The following is a 12,636-nucleotide window of genomic DNA, read 5'->3' as shown; positions in this document are numbered from 1 at the left end:
CACCTTCTCATTGCCTCACAAACTTAGAAGCTTCCTGAGATACATGTGAAGGTAGCTTTATACTTGGTTAGTTCATTGTTTTCTTTTTCTGTTATAGGGAAATATTGCATTTATAATCTGTAAAACATGCATTTCATGAAACATGATAAAATCATTATGTACAAAAAATGCTTATATAACATGTCACACAATATAACATAACATATGTAAACAAATGACTCTCATGAAACATGATTACAATTTCATAAATCTGTCTGTAAAAATATGGTTTTCTAAAAGCAAAAAAACCAAAACATATGTGTTTTTTCAAAACCGCTTGGTTTTTCACACTATTAAATGTTAAAAGAGAACAATATCAACTTGGTCAACCAGTCACGTGCAAGCCTTCTGTTATTCTTCAGTTATTTTCTTTATGTTTCAGTAATTGCTTTGTTGAATTAGTCAAGCTAGTGGGTAGTTTGTTTTCATAGCCTTATTCCTGTTTTCTAGGTAGCAGCAGTTTTCTTTTTCAGTTTTACTTCTGTTTTTATGCTATGTAGCTTTCGTTACTTTTGATATATGCAGAAAACACTTTTGTGTGTCAGTTACTCTTTCTTCTAAAACTTGCTCTGCTTGAAACCTGTTGTATCAAAAGGTGTTTTGTCTTTGCTAAAAGCTAACAAAGTGGTATCAGAGCCAGGTTGTCAATGGCTGATTTACAAGTTGTTGGTGGAGTAAAGAAGCTTAACAATCATAACTATAACACATGGTCAACTTGCATCATGTCTTATATGCAAGGATAGGATCTGTGGGAAGTTGTGAAAGGGACCGAAACAAAACAACCTGAGGCAGAAGATAATAATGGAAACCTACGAAAATGGAAGATCAAGGCAGGCAAGACAATGTTCGTCTTAAAGACAACCGTTGAAGAAGATATACTCGAGCATATCAGGGATATGTCGACACCAAAAGAGGCATGGGATATGTTGTTAGCCCTATTCTCTAAGAAGAACGATACAAAACTACAGTTACTCGAGAATGAACTATTGTCTGTGTCTCAACGAGACATGACAATTCCTCAGTTTTTCCACAAGGTGAAGTCTACTTGTAGAGAAATTACGGAGCTTGATCCTCAGTCTCAAATCAGTGAAACGAGGATGAAAAGGATCATTATACATGGTCTCAAACCAGAGTTTAGAAGCTTCGTAACTGCAATTCAAGGTTGGGCAACTCAACCCTCACTAGTTGAGTTTGAGAATCTCTTGGTAGGACAGGAAGCCTTAGTGAAGCAGATGGGAGGTGCCACAGTTAGGACTGATGATGAAGCACTTTACGCAGAGAAAAGTAAAGGGAAGTATAAATCACAGTCTAAAAAGAATTCAGACAAGAGTAAACACCATGAACAAAGAAAGACGAGTCGTAAGTTTGATAAAGGAGAATCGTCTGAAGATAAGACAAAGAGTAACCGTTCCCACAAAAGATTTCCTTTCAGGTGTAATAATTGTGGGCGTAGGGGTCACATGGCACGTGATTGTCGTTCAGAAAACATTGAGGAAGGAAATGCTGCAACTTCTCAAGTAGAAGAAACATGGGATGCAGAAGCTTTTTATACTCAAGACCAAGAAGAGGTGGCATTTAACGCAACAGTAGAGAGTCGTGGCAACAAATTTGAAGAATGGATAGTAGATTCCGGATGCTCTAATCACATGACTAGAGAGCATGAAAAGTTGCAAGAATCCAGAAATTATGAAGGCAGTAAAGTAGTAGTGATAGCTGATAATTCAAAGTTGTCGATTGCTCACATTGGCAATGTTGTGTTTTGCTCAGAAGACAATAACAGGGAACTAAAACTTGAAGGTGTGTACCATGTACCAGGTATGAAAAAGAATCTCTTTCTGTCTCTCAACTTGCTTCTGCTGGCCACTATGTATTGTTTGGCCCTGATGATGTGAAGATTTACAAAGAATTTGTGACTCCATCAAAGCCAATTCTAAAAGGAAGAAGATCAGACTCAATTTATGTGATGTCTGCCGAAACAACTTATGTAGAGAAGACAAAAAGGAATGAAAATGTGGATCTTTGGCACATGCGGTTGAGTCATGTTAGCTATGACAAGCTTGATTTGATGATCAAAAAGCAGATGGTGAAAGGTCTCCCTTAACTTGAAGTCAAAAAGGGTTTAGTGTGTGCCGGGTGTCAATTTGGAAAGGCTCATCAACAACCATTCGAACACTCAAAGTACAAGTCTAAGTTGCCTCTAGAACTTGTACATTCTGATGTATTTGGACCTGTTAAGAAACCATCTATCAAAGGTTTGAAATACATGGTGACCTTTATAGATGATTATACAAGATACGTATGGGTGTATTTCATGAAGGAGAAGTCTGAAGTGTTCTCCAAGTTTCAAGAATTCAAGAATGAAGTTGAAAGAGAGACTGAGTATAATATTGGTTGCTTAAGATCAGATAATGGTGGGGAATATCTGACCTCTGAATTCAGTGACTTTCTTAAGGTACACAAGATCAAGCGTCAACTTACATGTCCAAACACTCCGCAACAGAATGGAGTATCCGAAAGAAAGAATAGACATCTGGGCGAGATATCTAGAAGCATGATTCATGACAAGAATGTACCAGGTCAGTTTTGGGCAGAAGCTATGAAGACAGCAACTTATGTGATTAACCAAATTCCTCAACAAAGTCTTGGTTATTTGTCTCCTTTTGAAAAGCTTAAGAGGTTGAAGCCAAATGTTAGTCATCTTCGTGTCTTTGGGTGTGTGTGTTATGTGTTCATACCCAACCATCTACGCAACAAGATGGATAAGAAGGTTGTTCGGTGTATCTTTGTGGGTTATGACCAGGAAAGGAAGGGCTGGAAGTGTTGTGACCCTACCTCTGGTAGATGCTATGTATCAAGGAATGTGGTATTTGATGAAACTTCATCATGGTGGTCAACTGATCACAAAGCTCTTCCTGATTCTAAAACCCTAAGAGATGAAGTGGAATCCTCTAAAGTAAGAGTACACCTGAATAATGATGAAGTCATTATTGATAATGAAGATATCCAAGACAATGCTAACAATGAAATCAGCAATGATAATGAGAACCATGAAGCCACAAGTGTCAGAAAGTCTACAAGACTTAGAAAACCTAATCCCAGATATGTCAATGCTGCTTTAGTAAAAGAAGATGTGTTTGAACCAGAAACTTATGATCAAGCTGCCACTAAACGAGAATGGGTTATAGCAATGGAAGAAAAAGTAGCTGCTTTAATGAGGAACCAGATGTGGGAACTAGTTCCAAAACCTACTGAAGTGAAACCCATCTCGTGTAAATGGGTGTATAAAGTGAAACGTAATGCAGATGGGTCAATCGAAAGATTTAAGGCCCGTATGGTAGCTTGTGGCTTCTCACAGCAATATGGGCTGGACTACGAGGACACTTTTAGCCCAGTGGCGAAGTTAACTACAATCAGGGTTTTGTTGGCTTTGGCAGCTAGCAAGGGATGGAAACTTTGGCAAATGGATGTAAGTAATGCATTCCTATATGGAAACTTGGATCATGTCATTCACATGGAACAACCTCTTGGATTCAAAAGCAAATAGCATCCTAATTATGTATGTAAGCTCAAGAAGGCGTTGTACGGGCTTAAACAGTCTCCAAGGGCGTGGTTTGGGAAAATTGGTGAATTTCTTGAACACAATGGATACACAAGTACATCTGCAGATGCTAGCCTGTTTGTGAAGAAAGTTGGAAGCAAAGTAGTGATGGTGCTTGTATATGTCGATCACTTAATAATTACAGGTGATTTGGATGACATGATAGCTCAGCTCAAACAGAACTTGTGCACTCGGTTCTTCATGAAGGACCTAGGGAAATTGAAACACTTTCTGGGGTTAGAAATCAACTATGATGATGATGGTTTAATTCTGCACCAACATAAGTACTGTACTGATCTATTAAAGAGGTTCAAAATGGTTGATTACAAGGGAGCTGTAACACCCATGGATAACAATGCTAAGTTATGTGCTAACATGGGTAAGGAGTTAGATGATGCAACAATGTATAGAAAGTTGGTGGGTAGTCTTATATGTCTCACTTTAACGAGACCAGACATTGCATTTGTAGTTGGTGTGTTAAGTCGTTACATGCAGAGTCCAAGAAACCCCCACCTTGGGGCTGCTAGAAGGGTATTAAGGTATATTAAGACTACTCTCAATTATGGAATCCATTTTAAGAGGGAATCTGAATGTAAGCTGATGGGATTTTGTGATGCTGATTATGCTGGTGATTTGAACACTCAAAGGTCAACTAGAGGTTATATCTTCATGCTTGGATCCAGTATAGTATCTTGGTGTAGCAAGCGTCAACCCACAGTCTCTCTTTCCACAACTGAAGCCGAATATAGAGCTGCTGCAGTAGCATCTCAGGAATGTGTGTGGCTTGTGCAACTTTTAAAGGATTTGAACCAAAAGTTAACTATAGTATTCCGCTGCTTTGTGATAATATGTCATCAATCAAGCTTGCACATAATCCTACTTTTCATGCACGTACCAAGCACATTGAAGTTCATTATCATTTTATCAGAGAAAAGGTCTTAAAAGGGGAAATTGACCTTAAATATGTAAACACTGTTGATCAGGTTGCAGACCTGCTCACAAAGAGTTTATCAAGTGCAAAACTGGTTGAGTTTGGCGACAAGATGGGTATAGTAGAAGTTGATGTTGAGAGGGAATGTTAAAAGAGAACAATATCAACTTGGTCAAGCAGTCACGTGCAAGCCTTCTGTTATTCTTCAGTTATTTTCTTCTGTTATTTTCTTCTGTTATTCTTCAGTTATTTTCTTTATGTTTCTTTATGTTTCTAGGTAGCAGCAGTTTTCTTTTTTAGTTTTACTTCTGTTTTTATGCTATGTAGCTTTCGTTACTTTTGATATATGCAGAAAACACTTTTGTGTGTCAGTTACTCTTTCTTCTAAAACTTGCTCTGCTTGAAACCTGTTGTATCAAAAGGTGTTTTGTCTTTGCTAAAAGCTAACATTAAAAACCGCACCACACCACATAGTAGGGTGTTTGTGAGACGGTTTGATTCGGTTATTGGTCAAAGTCGGACCATAACCATTATAATTGGTTAATAGATTTAGTATTCTTTGGGTATCTATTAGTATTGATTTTGGTTAACGATTTTAGTTGGTTAATGGTTAACACCGGTTAACCATAAATTTAAAAAAATATCTTGGTATAAAATGTAAAACAAGAAGTACATTGCAATAAAAAAGTGAAAAAGTGAAAATATGTTACGATAAAAAGGAACAACAAAAACTACTTTAATGATTGTGTGCATATAACTATTTTAAAAAAGTTTGTATCCCATCTTGAATGATTGTCGGTATAAAAGAAAACGAGGTATTATCCATACCCCCTTTCTACTTAACAATAACCTTTACTGATTAATTTTTAATCATTAGATAATGACATACTTTATATTAATTATTATAAATTTTAATAATTAGATTATGATTACATACTTTTTATTAATATATTTATAATTAATAGTTTTTTTTTAATATATGAATAGTTAATATTTATAAATCTATTTACTGAAATATTATTTATTTTATTTATTCAATAGATAAGTTATAACAGATTAAAATGTTTGAATTGTTCTGAAGCCACTAAACTTTATAAAAGGAATTATTATTACTAATTTAACCTTTTATAACATATTAAAGTAATAATTATTTTAAATTTTATTTATATTTAATGTCAAATGTTAATATCAAATTTTATACTAAAACTACTGAAGTTTATCAATAAAAAAAAACGATTGTTACTATTTTAACATTTTTATAATAGACTAAAATTGATGGTATAGATAAAAACTGCCAAATCCATGTGATTTTTATTAACGAAACAAAAATACATTAGTTAAACCATTAAAATGACTAAAACATATTAGATTTTTTTTGAACGACAAAAAAATTACTATTTATTACTAAAATCTATTGTAAAATTGTTTATATTTTAGCAAAATTATGATATGTTTTTTGAAGCGCTTTTTATGGGAATTTTATGACTTGATTTTAAAAAGCACATTCTTCAATGGGCATGGAATCCGTTTAAGGTTACAAAGAGTTAAATAATATAATAAAATAATAACAGATGGAAATGAGATTACCTAGATTTGTTGGCCAAGTTTTTGCATCTTGGAAATAATGTACAAAACACATTCTTTAATGTGTTGAAACTAACAATTTTTATTCATTGGCTAAAACAATAAAAAGGCTGCAAAAAATAAATAATAGATAAATGTGTCATTAATAAATCAATGATTAAGAGAGTATGTGTATAAAATTGGGTATGTATAACAGTCCCATAAAACACATCGTTAAAAGAGTGAAAATTAGAAAATACTTTATAGTATTTATTATAGTGTCTTGAAAATCTTGAATGATTGCATGCATATAACTATATTAATATCACAAACTATTATGTATATGATCTAATTACAAATAAATACCCTTTAAATTTTGAATTCCTTACATAATCACACACCATATATTTAATATATGGTCGGTTATTTATGATCACTTCACATGTATTAAACATAACATACGTAAGAGCAAAATGCCCAAAGCTAATGCATACAATCGATATTAGCATTCCAAGGAACTCATTTTGTTTTCATGAGCAGTGTACAATTGGTAGACATAATTGATTGTAGGTTTGCACAAATATTGGCCGTCCTAAACCAAAAACACAGCTTTAACAAACTTGTAAACCTGATTCGCTTAAACATCCTCAAATACAAATACTTATCCCGAAGGCCAAACTACACATAACATCAACCCACAAAATAAAAATATGAAAAAAGTTAAAAAGATTACTACTCATAATCATATAATCCAAGTCTTTAAGAATTCCAAACATCACACATATCCAAAATCCTAATCCTTCCATATAGCATTTCAAGAATCACCAAAACTAGCTAAATCTAATAGCCAAGATCATTTTGTTTTATCATGTGAGAGTACAGATATACAACAAAAAGTGAGGTTTTTTTATTTTTTCCACGAGATTCAAATGGTGAGGTTTTCTTGAATGGCGAAAAAAGTGCCGACAATATTACCACCCAAATCAGGGAAAGTTGAGCAACCGGGAAGCGGGTTGACCTGACCGGTCCGATCAACTTCAACCGGATATTTGAGAAGGTGAGCCTTCATATCACTCACTTCATCCGCAGCATATTGTTTCCAGTTCAATTCACTCAACATTCTCACCCTCCGAACACACTCGATGCTCTCTGCTCTCTCAAAACCACTCTCCAATCCACCGATATGCTCTGCCCAAAGCGACATCCTGTATCCAAATACCTGCAACAAAAAAAAAACAAAAAACAAAAACATTTTATTTTTCACAAATTGGTTCTTCATATTTTGATTTTCGTGAAAATAAAGAAATGTTAGTTACCTGGCCATGTGGGCTGGATCGTCTATGTGCCCATGTATGATAAGGCTGATACGCACCCATTGCGATTTCAGTGTCTCTAGAACCTTCTAACGACCGTTGATTAATGTTTGCAGATCCCAATATCACATACTCATCGTCCACTATCATTCCTTTCGAATGTACATATATCATAAATCGCCGACTCTTCCTACTAAGCGACTTTTTTTTTTTTTTTGTACAAATAAAAAAAATATTATATATTATCAGTTGTCACAAATAAAATAATCAAGAAAAAGTGACACGATGAAGAAGAAGATTAAAGGAATGTACTTGAGGGGTATTTGCGGAATTTGACCCTTTTTCTTCCGAAATTGGTTCGACGCCATTGGAGGACTCACGAGTGCCAAGACAGAAAAAGTTCAAGTAATCTTGAGGCTCGTAGAGATTATCGAGTCCGACTTCTTGTAAAGCCTTGTAGATTACTTCATACATCATTTGCATTGTTTTATTCTGTAACAAAATGTTTATTATTATAATATTTAGTTAATTAATTTTGATAAGTATAAAGTTTAAAAATTAGAATCTGCTATCTTACCTGCCAAAAAAGAATTCTTTGAACAGCTGTACTTGTAGGGCTACCTTCTGGCCACATTGGAATGACGATATAAACAGCAAATCTCTCGTTTGCTCTAATTTTATTTGCAATTTTTAGAGCGATTTCCATTGGTATTAAATTGTTTGCACCCAAAGTTTTGTAATTACTCCAATTAAATGAAGACCCAAGAAAGTATTGGTTTTCAATATATATGAAATGTTGAGCTGCACGAATCGCCTTCACATATGCTGTATGTATGCTCATGTCTATCAACACATTCTTCCCACATACCAGGTTCTGTTTCAGTGTAGCAAAATAAAGAAATGTTAAATCAAAGAAATAAAAATGTACTTTCATTAATTTGTTTATTACTATAATTTCTTCCTATTATCATACCATGCTTGTGGCATCTTTGGGGTCATCAGGAAAACCTTTAACAGAGTTGGAGTCAATTGAACGAAACACCTACACATCATTCAAACATTTAAAAGGGAAAAACACAGGCCTTAAAAGGTTGATGAAAAAGAAGAAGAAATATATATATATATATATATATATATATATATATATATATATATATATATATATATATATATATATATATATATATATATATACCTGGACATGCCAGCCCTCTGGATCCCATTCATTTGTGCAATGGGCTTCATCAATTCTTACTATATCAGGAATCCTATCAATTTGAAGTAACGAATCATCAGAAGATTTCTTGATTCTGCTAATCCCATGTGGCGTTGAAGCTCTCAACCATCTTTCCTCAAAGTTCTTGAGCACATCATATGCTGCTGGACCTTCAATTCTGCTATGCAAATCATGCCATGGCTCTCTTGGACAACCAGTAGTAGCTCCCTGTTTCACATCAAATCAAACCTCCTCCTTATAATTCAAATTCTAAGAAAATAAAAATGAAATGATTTTAAGAGATTGTTACAGTGTAATTAGGTTGGTGATAGTCATCTTTATGCAAAGTTTGTAAAGTGCTGAAAAGTGGATGTCCAGGTGTATCATAACGCCCATTACATAAATCAAGACCTCCAACAAATGCCATTATTCGTCTTCTGTAGTTTCCAGCATCAGCATCCACTATCACTGTTTTCTGATGATGTGTATATATGGTTTCAACCTCCTGTGTAAGTTGTAACACACATTCAATACAAAATACTAGAAAATGATAAAAGATTAATTATATATGTAATATGAATTCAATTAATACCTGTTTCTTGGCCCAACTATGCCCCTTCCCAGCAGAACGGGGGCAAAGTAGTACTTTCACTGAAGAATGCTTAAAAAACCTCCGAGTTTCTTCATCATTAGTTCCCATCACACCTTGCTACAAAAAAAAATGTATCCTAATAATAGGTAGAATGTAATTGTATTATTGTAATGTAGTGAAAATAAAATAAACAACACACTTACAGTCTTTATTCCCAAAATGCTTCTAGAAGTAGGATCATCCCATATAAGAAGAAGCACTCTAACACCTTCTGAAGACTTAGCTTTCAAAAGATCACCCAATATGCTATCTTTTCCACCTTCACCATTGCGAACAAGCTGAACACTATGAACCACAGACCACCCTGTAATGTAAATCAACTTACGTGCATTCTTGATAGCTTCACAGATATCATGCCAACAATCTCCATTTCCATACATCAAACCTCCATCCAGTTGCATATTTGGAAGGTAACCATCATCCACATGAGCATCTTGATAAAGGGTAACTTTGCCTCCTCTTCTTAGAGGAAAATATGTGCCTGAAACACCATTAAACTCTAGGTCTAAGGGTACTCTTGACATTGGTATGTATTGAAGATAAAGAGTCAATACAGCTCCAGGTTTACATGGTTTCCCACTTTCGTTAAGAACTGGGAAGGTGCCTTCGACAACTGCACCAGAAATTAACTGTTCAACTGGGACACCAACTGCCCCTATGAGTTGGGAACCTACGACATCACTGTCCTTGACTACAAATTGTACTTCAGCAGAATAATGTGCGACAGGGACATAAAAGTGCTGCATCCAAACAGGGTTCTCGCTGTTGCTTATGACGAAGGTTCTTGCGATTACAGCATTAGCTATTGAAACGGTGACGTATGGGTCACTGGTGACCTTTTCAGGTCTACCATCCTCGGTCTTGGTCTTTCCTCCGGTGAGTGATGGCAACCTCCCAAACATTTGACCTAATCTGTTGTGAAACATATCCATGTTTGGTAAGTTTTTCGCCTCTTTCACCCATATATCTAGATTCCCGTGTAGTAATAGAACTCTGAGAGATGCATCGGAGGTCTTGAATGGGATGATCTGTACACTCTGTCCATGCTGCGATCCGTCGTAAGGTGTTTCAGCCATCTTAAAAAGAAGATCAGACTTCAATTTTATGGAGACGTTGGAGAGGAATTATAAGATCAAAGAACTGTGATGGATACCACTTCACAAGATCGTGCAAGATCAAGTTTTTCCAAGTCTTGATTTCACAGAGACATTTGATCAAACAAATGGTGGGTCAACTTATATCTGAGAAATTGGAAGCTTAAAATGGCAAATCAAAAACTATCCGTTTGAGGAATTTGATCTATAGAGAGCTCTAATGGATCGACGACTTGAAAGAATAGGTTCAATAGGATGTGCTGATAAACCCACAAGATTTGAACTCGTAAAAGAAATGGGACTTGCGAAATGCAGGAGAAGATGGAAAAATCGGATTACAATAATGGAGAAGGTAAAATTGTCTACTTCCATTCAGTAATTATAGAAAAACGAATCCTATTCAAGTCTTGAAGTGCAAGGCTGCCCAATTAAAAAATTTAAAATGCAGGCTGCTGAAAACAACGTGTATGACTGGTAAGAGAACGCAAAGAAAGAAATTGGGGAAGATTGAAACAATGTATTTGACGCGTATCGAAATTGAACCCTTCCGAGTTCCGATCGAATTAATCAAAAATATTTCTTTCTTGTGACTTGTCCGAAGAATCGAAATTCGGGCGTAAAAAATCTAAAAAGTCCGAGAACTCCGTCGTTGAACAATGAATATGGATAGTGAGAATGAGATCAAAGCATCTTTTGTATTGATTTTTCCACTTAATTTTTTGATTCATCCACCAAAAGATTACATATTGACTATTATACCCCTACTTGAATTTGTAAATACTTAAAAAGAAAGAAATGCAGTTTTGTTTCCAAAAACTCATGACCAAGGCTTGGAAACTCCAAACGAGGCAGGACGGACGAAACACTTCTTCCCCCCTTTAGGCTGCATCTTCAGCCGACGCTTCTTCAGCCCACAAAACAAGATTTTTCTCATTTCTTCTCGATCACCCGTATACCAAACAAGATCTTAAAGATGCGGTTATCATGTTATTGATATATCAGGTTATCATGTTATTGATATATCAGTCTTGCTATGCATTTCATCAAGCACATGATGGACAAGCCAAACAAAAAGACCAGAATTATTGACACACACACAACAAACACAGCCAACCGGACTAAACAATATACAACCTTAATCATGTACAACTTTATAGACCGGTGGATTTTTTAAACAAAAATTTTAATGGACTTGACATATGGCTTCTTCACTTTTTCCCCGGGTACAATAATCGTGACTTCGTGAGCACTCTGTTTTCCATGGTTGCTTTCATTTGATCCATATTAGCATTCTCTGGCAACGTGAACCTTCCGGTGAACTTCCCACTGCTTGGTTGACAAGATGCCATGTATGTTTTTATCTTCTTTCTCAACATTTTTCTTGCCTCTGATTTGTAGAATCATGTTGCTTTCTACCTCCGCCTTGACTTCTTCTTTCTTGATCCTAGGTAGATCGACCTTAGATAGATAGACTTACAGGGTTTCCTTCCAATCTACACGTGTGTTTACATGAGCGTTGGTTTCTCTTGAGATATCAAACGCAGATCAAATCAGGAAATCTATGAAAAGGTCCCAGATTTCGAGTGAAAAAGGATCGAAGATGTGCTGGGAAGAAACTTGGAATAATCGACATCGTCTACTGTCCCTATAGAGTTATCTTATAAACAGTTGCAAGAAGAATTCGCTTAGCTTATCTGGTATCGACTTCCGATGGCACTTGCAAATGGTTTGGGATTTAATATACGTTGGAAAGAAAAACACGGATTTCTCTCTATTTATGAATGGAAAATTAGAGATAAGGGTATAATGGTCAATATATTATATTTTTCAGTGGAAAGATAAAAAAACCTCCGTGAAAAACAAAATAGGTGAAAGACAGAAAGAATAAGGGTGCGTTTAGTTGCGGAAAAATGAGTCGTTTTCCGGAAAAATTTTCCAAGAAAAATGAAAATTTTGAAAACGCGTTTAGTTCGTCTATTTTTCTAAATTTTTCACGGAAAATGAAAATTTTCCGTTTTCTAAAATTACAAAGAAGTTGGAAATTTTTGAAAAACCGATAATCATTGTTTTCCACATTTTTCTAATTCCAAATTTTTTCTAAAATATAAACACCCACTCCCAACCCCTTCCACCTCTACTTACCCTCACCTTAACACCCTCAAGCCCACCCCCACCCCCACAAACACACACACACACAAACACCCACACACACCAACCCCCCCCCCCCCCA

General features: G+C 35.4%; 1 protein-coding gene and 1 pseudogene across 1 annotated transcript; both read right to left on the bottom strand.

The window, feature by feature from the left end:
- Positions 1-6,842: 6,842 nt before the first annotated feature.
- LOC145165207 (phospholipase D gamma 1-like) lies at positions 6,843-10,994 on the bottom strand. The gene is made up of 9 exons (XM_079083891.1): positions 9,456-10,994; positions 9,253-9,369; positions 8,971-9,165; positions 8,640-8,888; positions 8,418-8,486; positions 8,022-8,318; positions 7,757-7,936; positions 7,448-7,645; positions 6,843-7,350 (listed from the first exon to the last, which is right to left on the bottom strand). The coding sequence occupies exons 1-9, from the start codon at positions 10,386-10,388 to the stop codon at positions 7,057-7,059; spliced, it is 2,532 nt and encodes an 843-aa protein (XP_078940017.1). The 5' UTR covers positions 10,389-10,994; the 3' UTR covers positions 6,843-7,056.
- Positions 10,995-11,576: 582 nt separating this feature from the next.
- On the bottom strand, positions 11,577-12,039 carry LOC145162205 (17.5 kDa class I heat shock protein-like; annotated as a pseudogene).
- Positions 12,040-12,636: the final 597 nt, after the last annotated feature.

The sequence above is a fragment of the Lactuca virosa genome, chromosome 3 (assembly GCF_052849685.1).
Source record: "Lactuca virosa cultivar CGN04683 chromosome 3, Lactuca_virosa_CGN04683_v6, whole genome shotgun sequence".
Taxonomy (NCBI): domain Eukaryota; kingdom Viridiplantae; phylum Streptophyta; class Magnoliopsida; order Asterales; family Asteraceae; genus Lactuca; species Lactuca virosa.
Note: the sequence above shows the minus strand (reverse complement) of the source record. Positions and strands in the feature narration are given on the sequence as shown.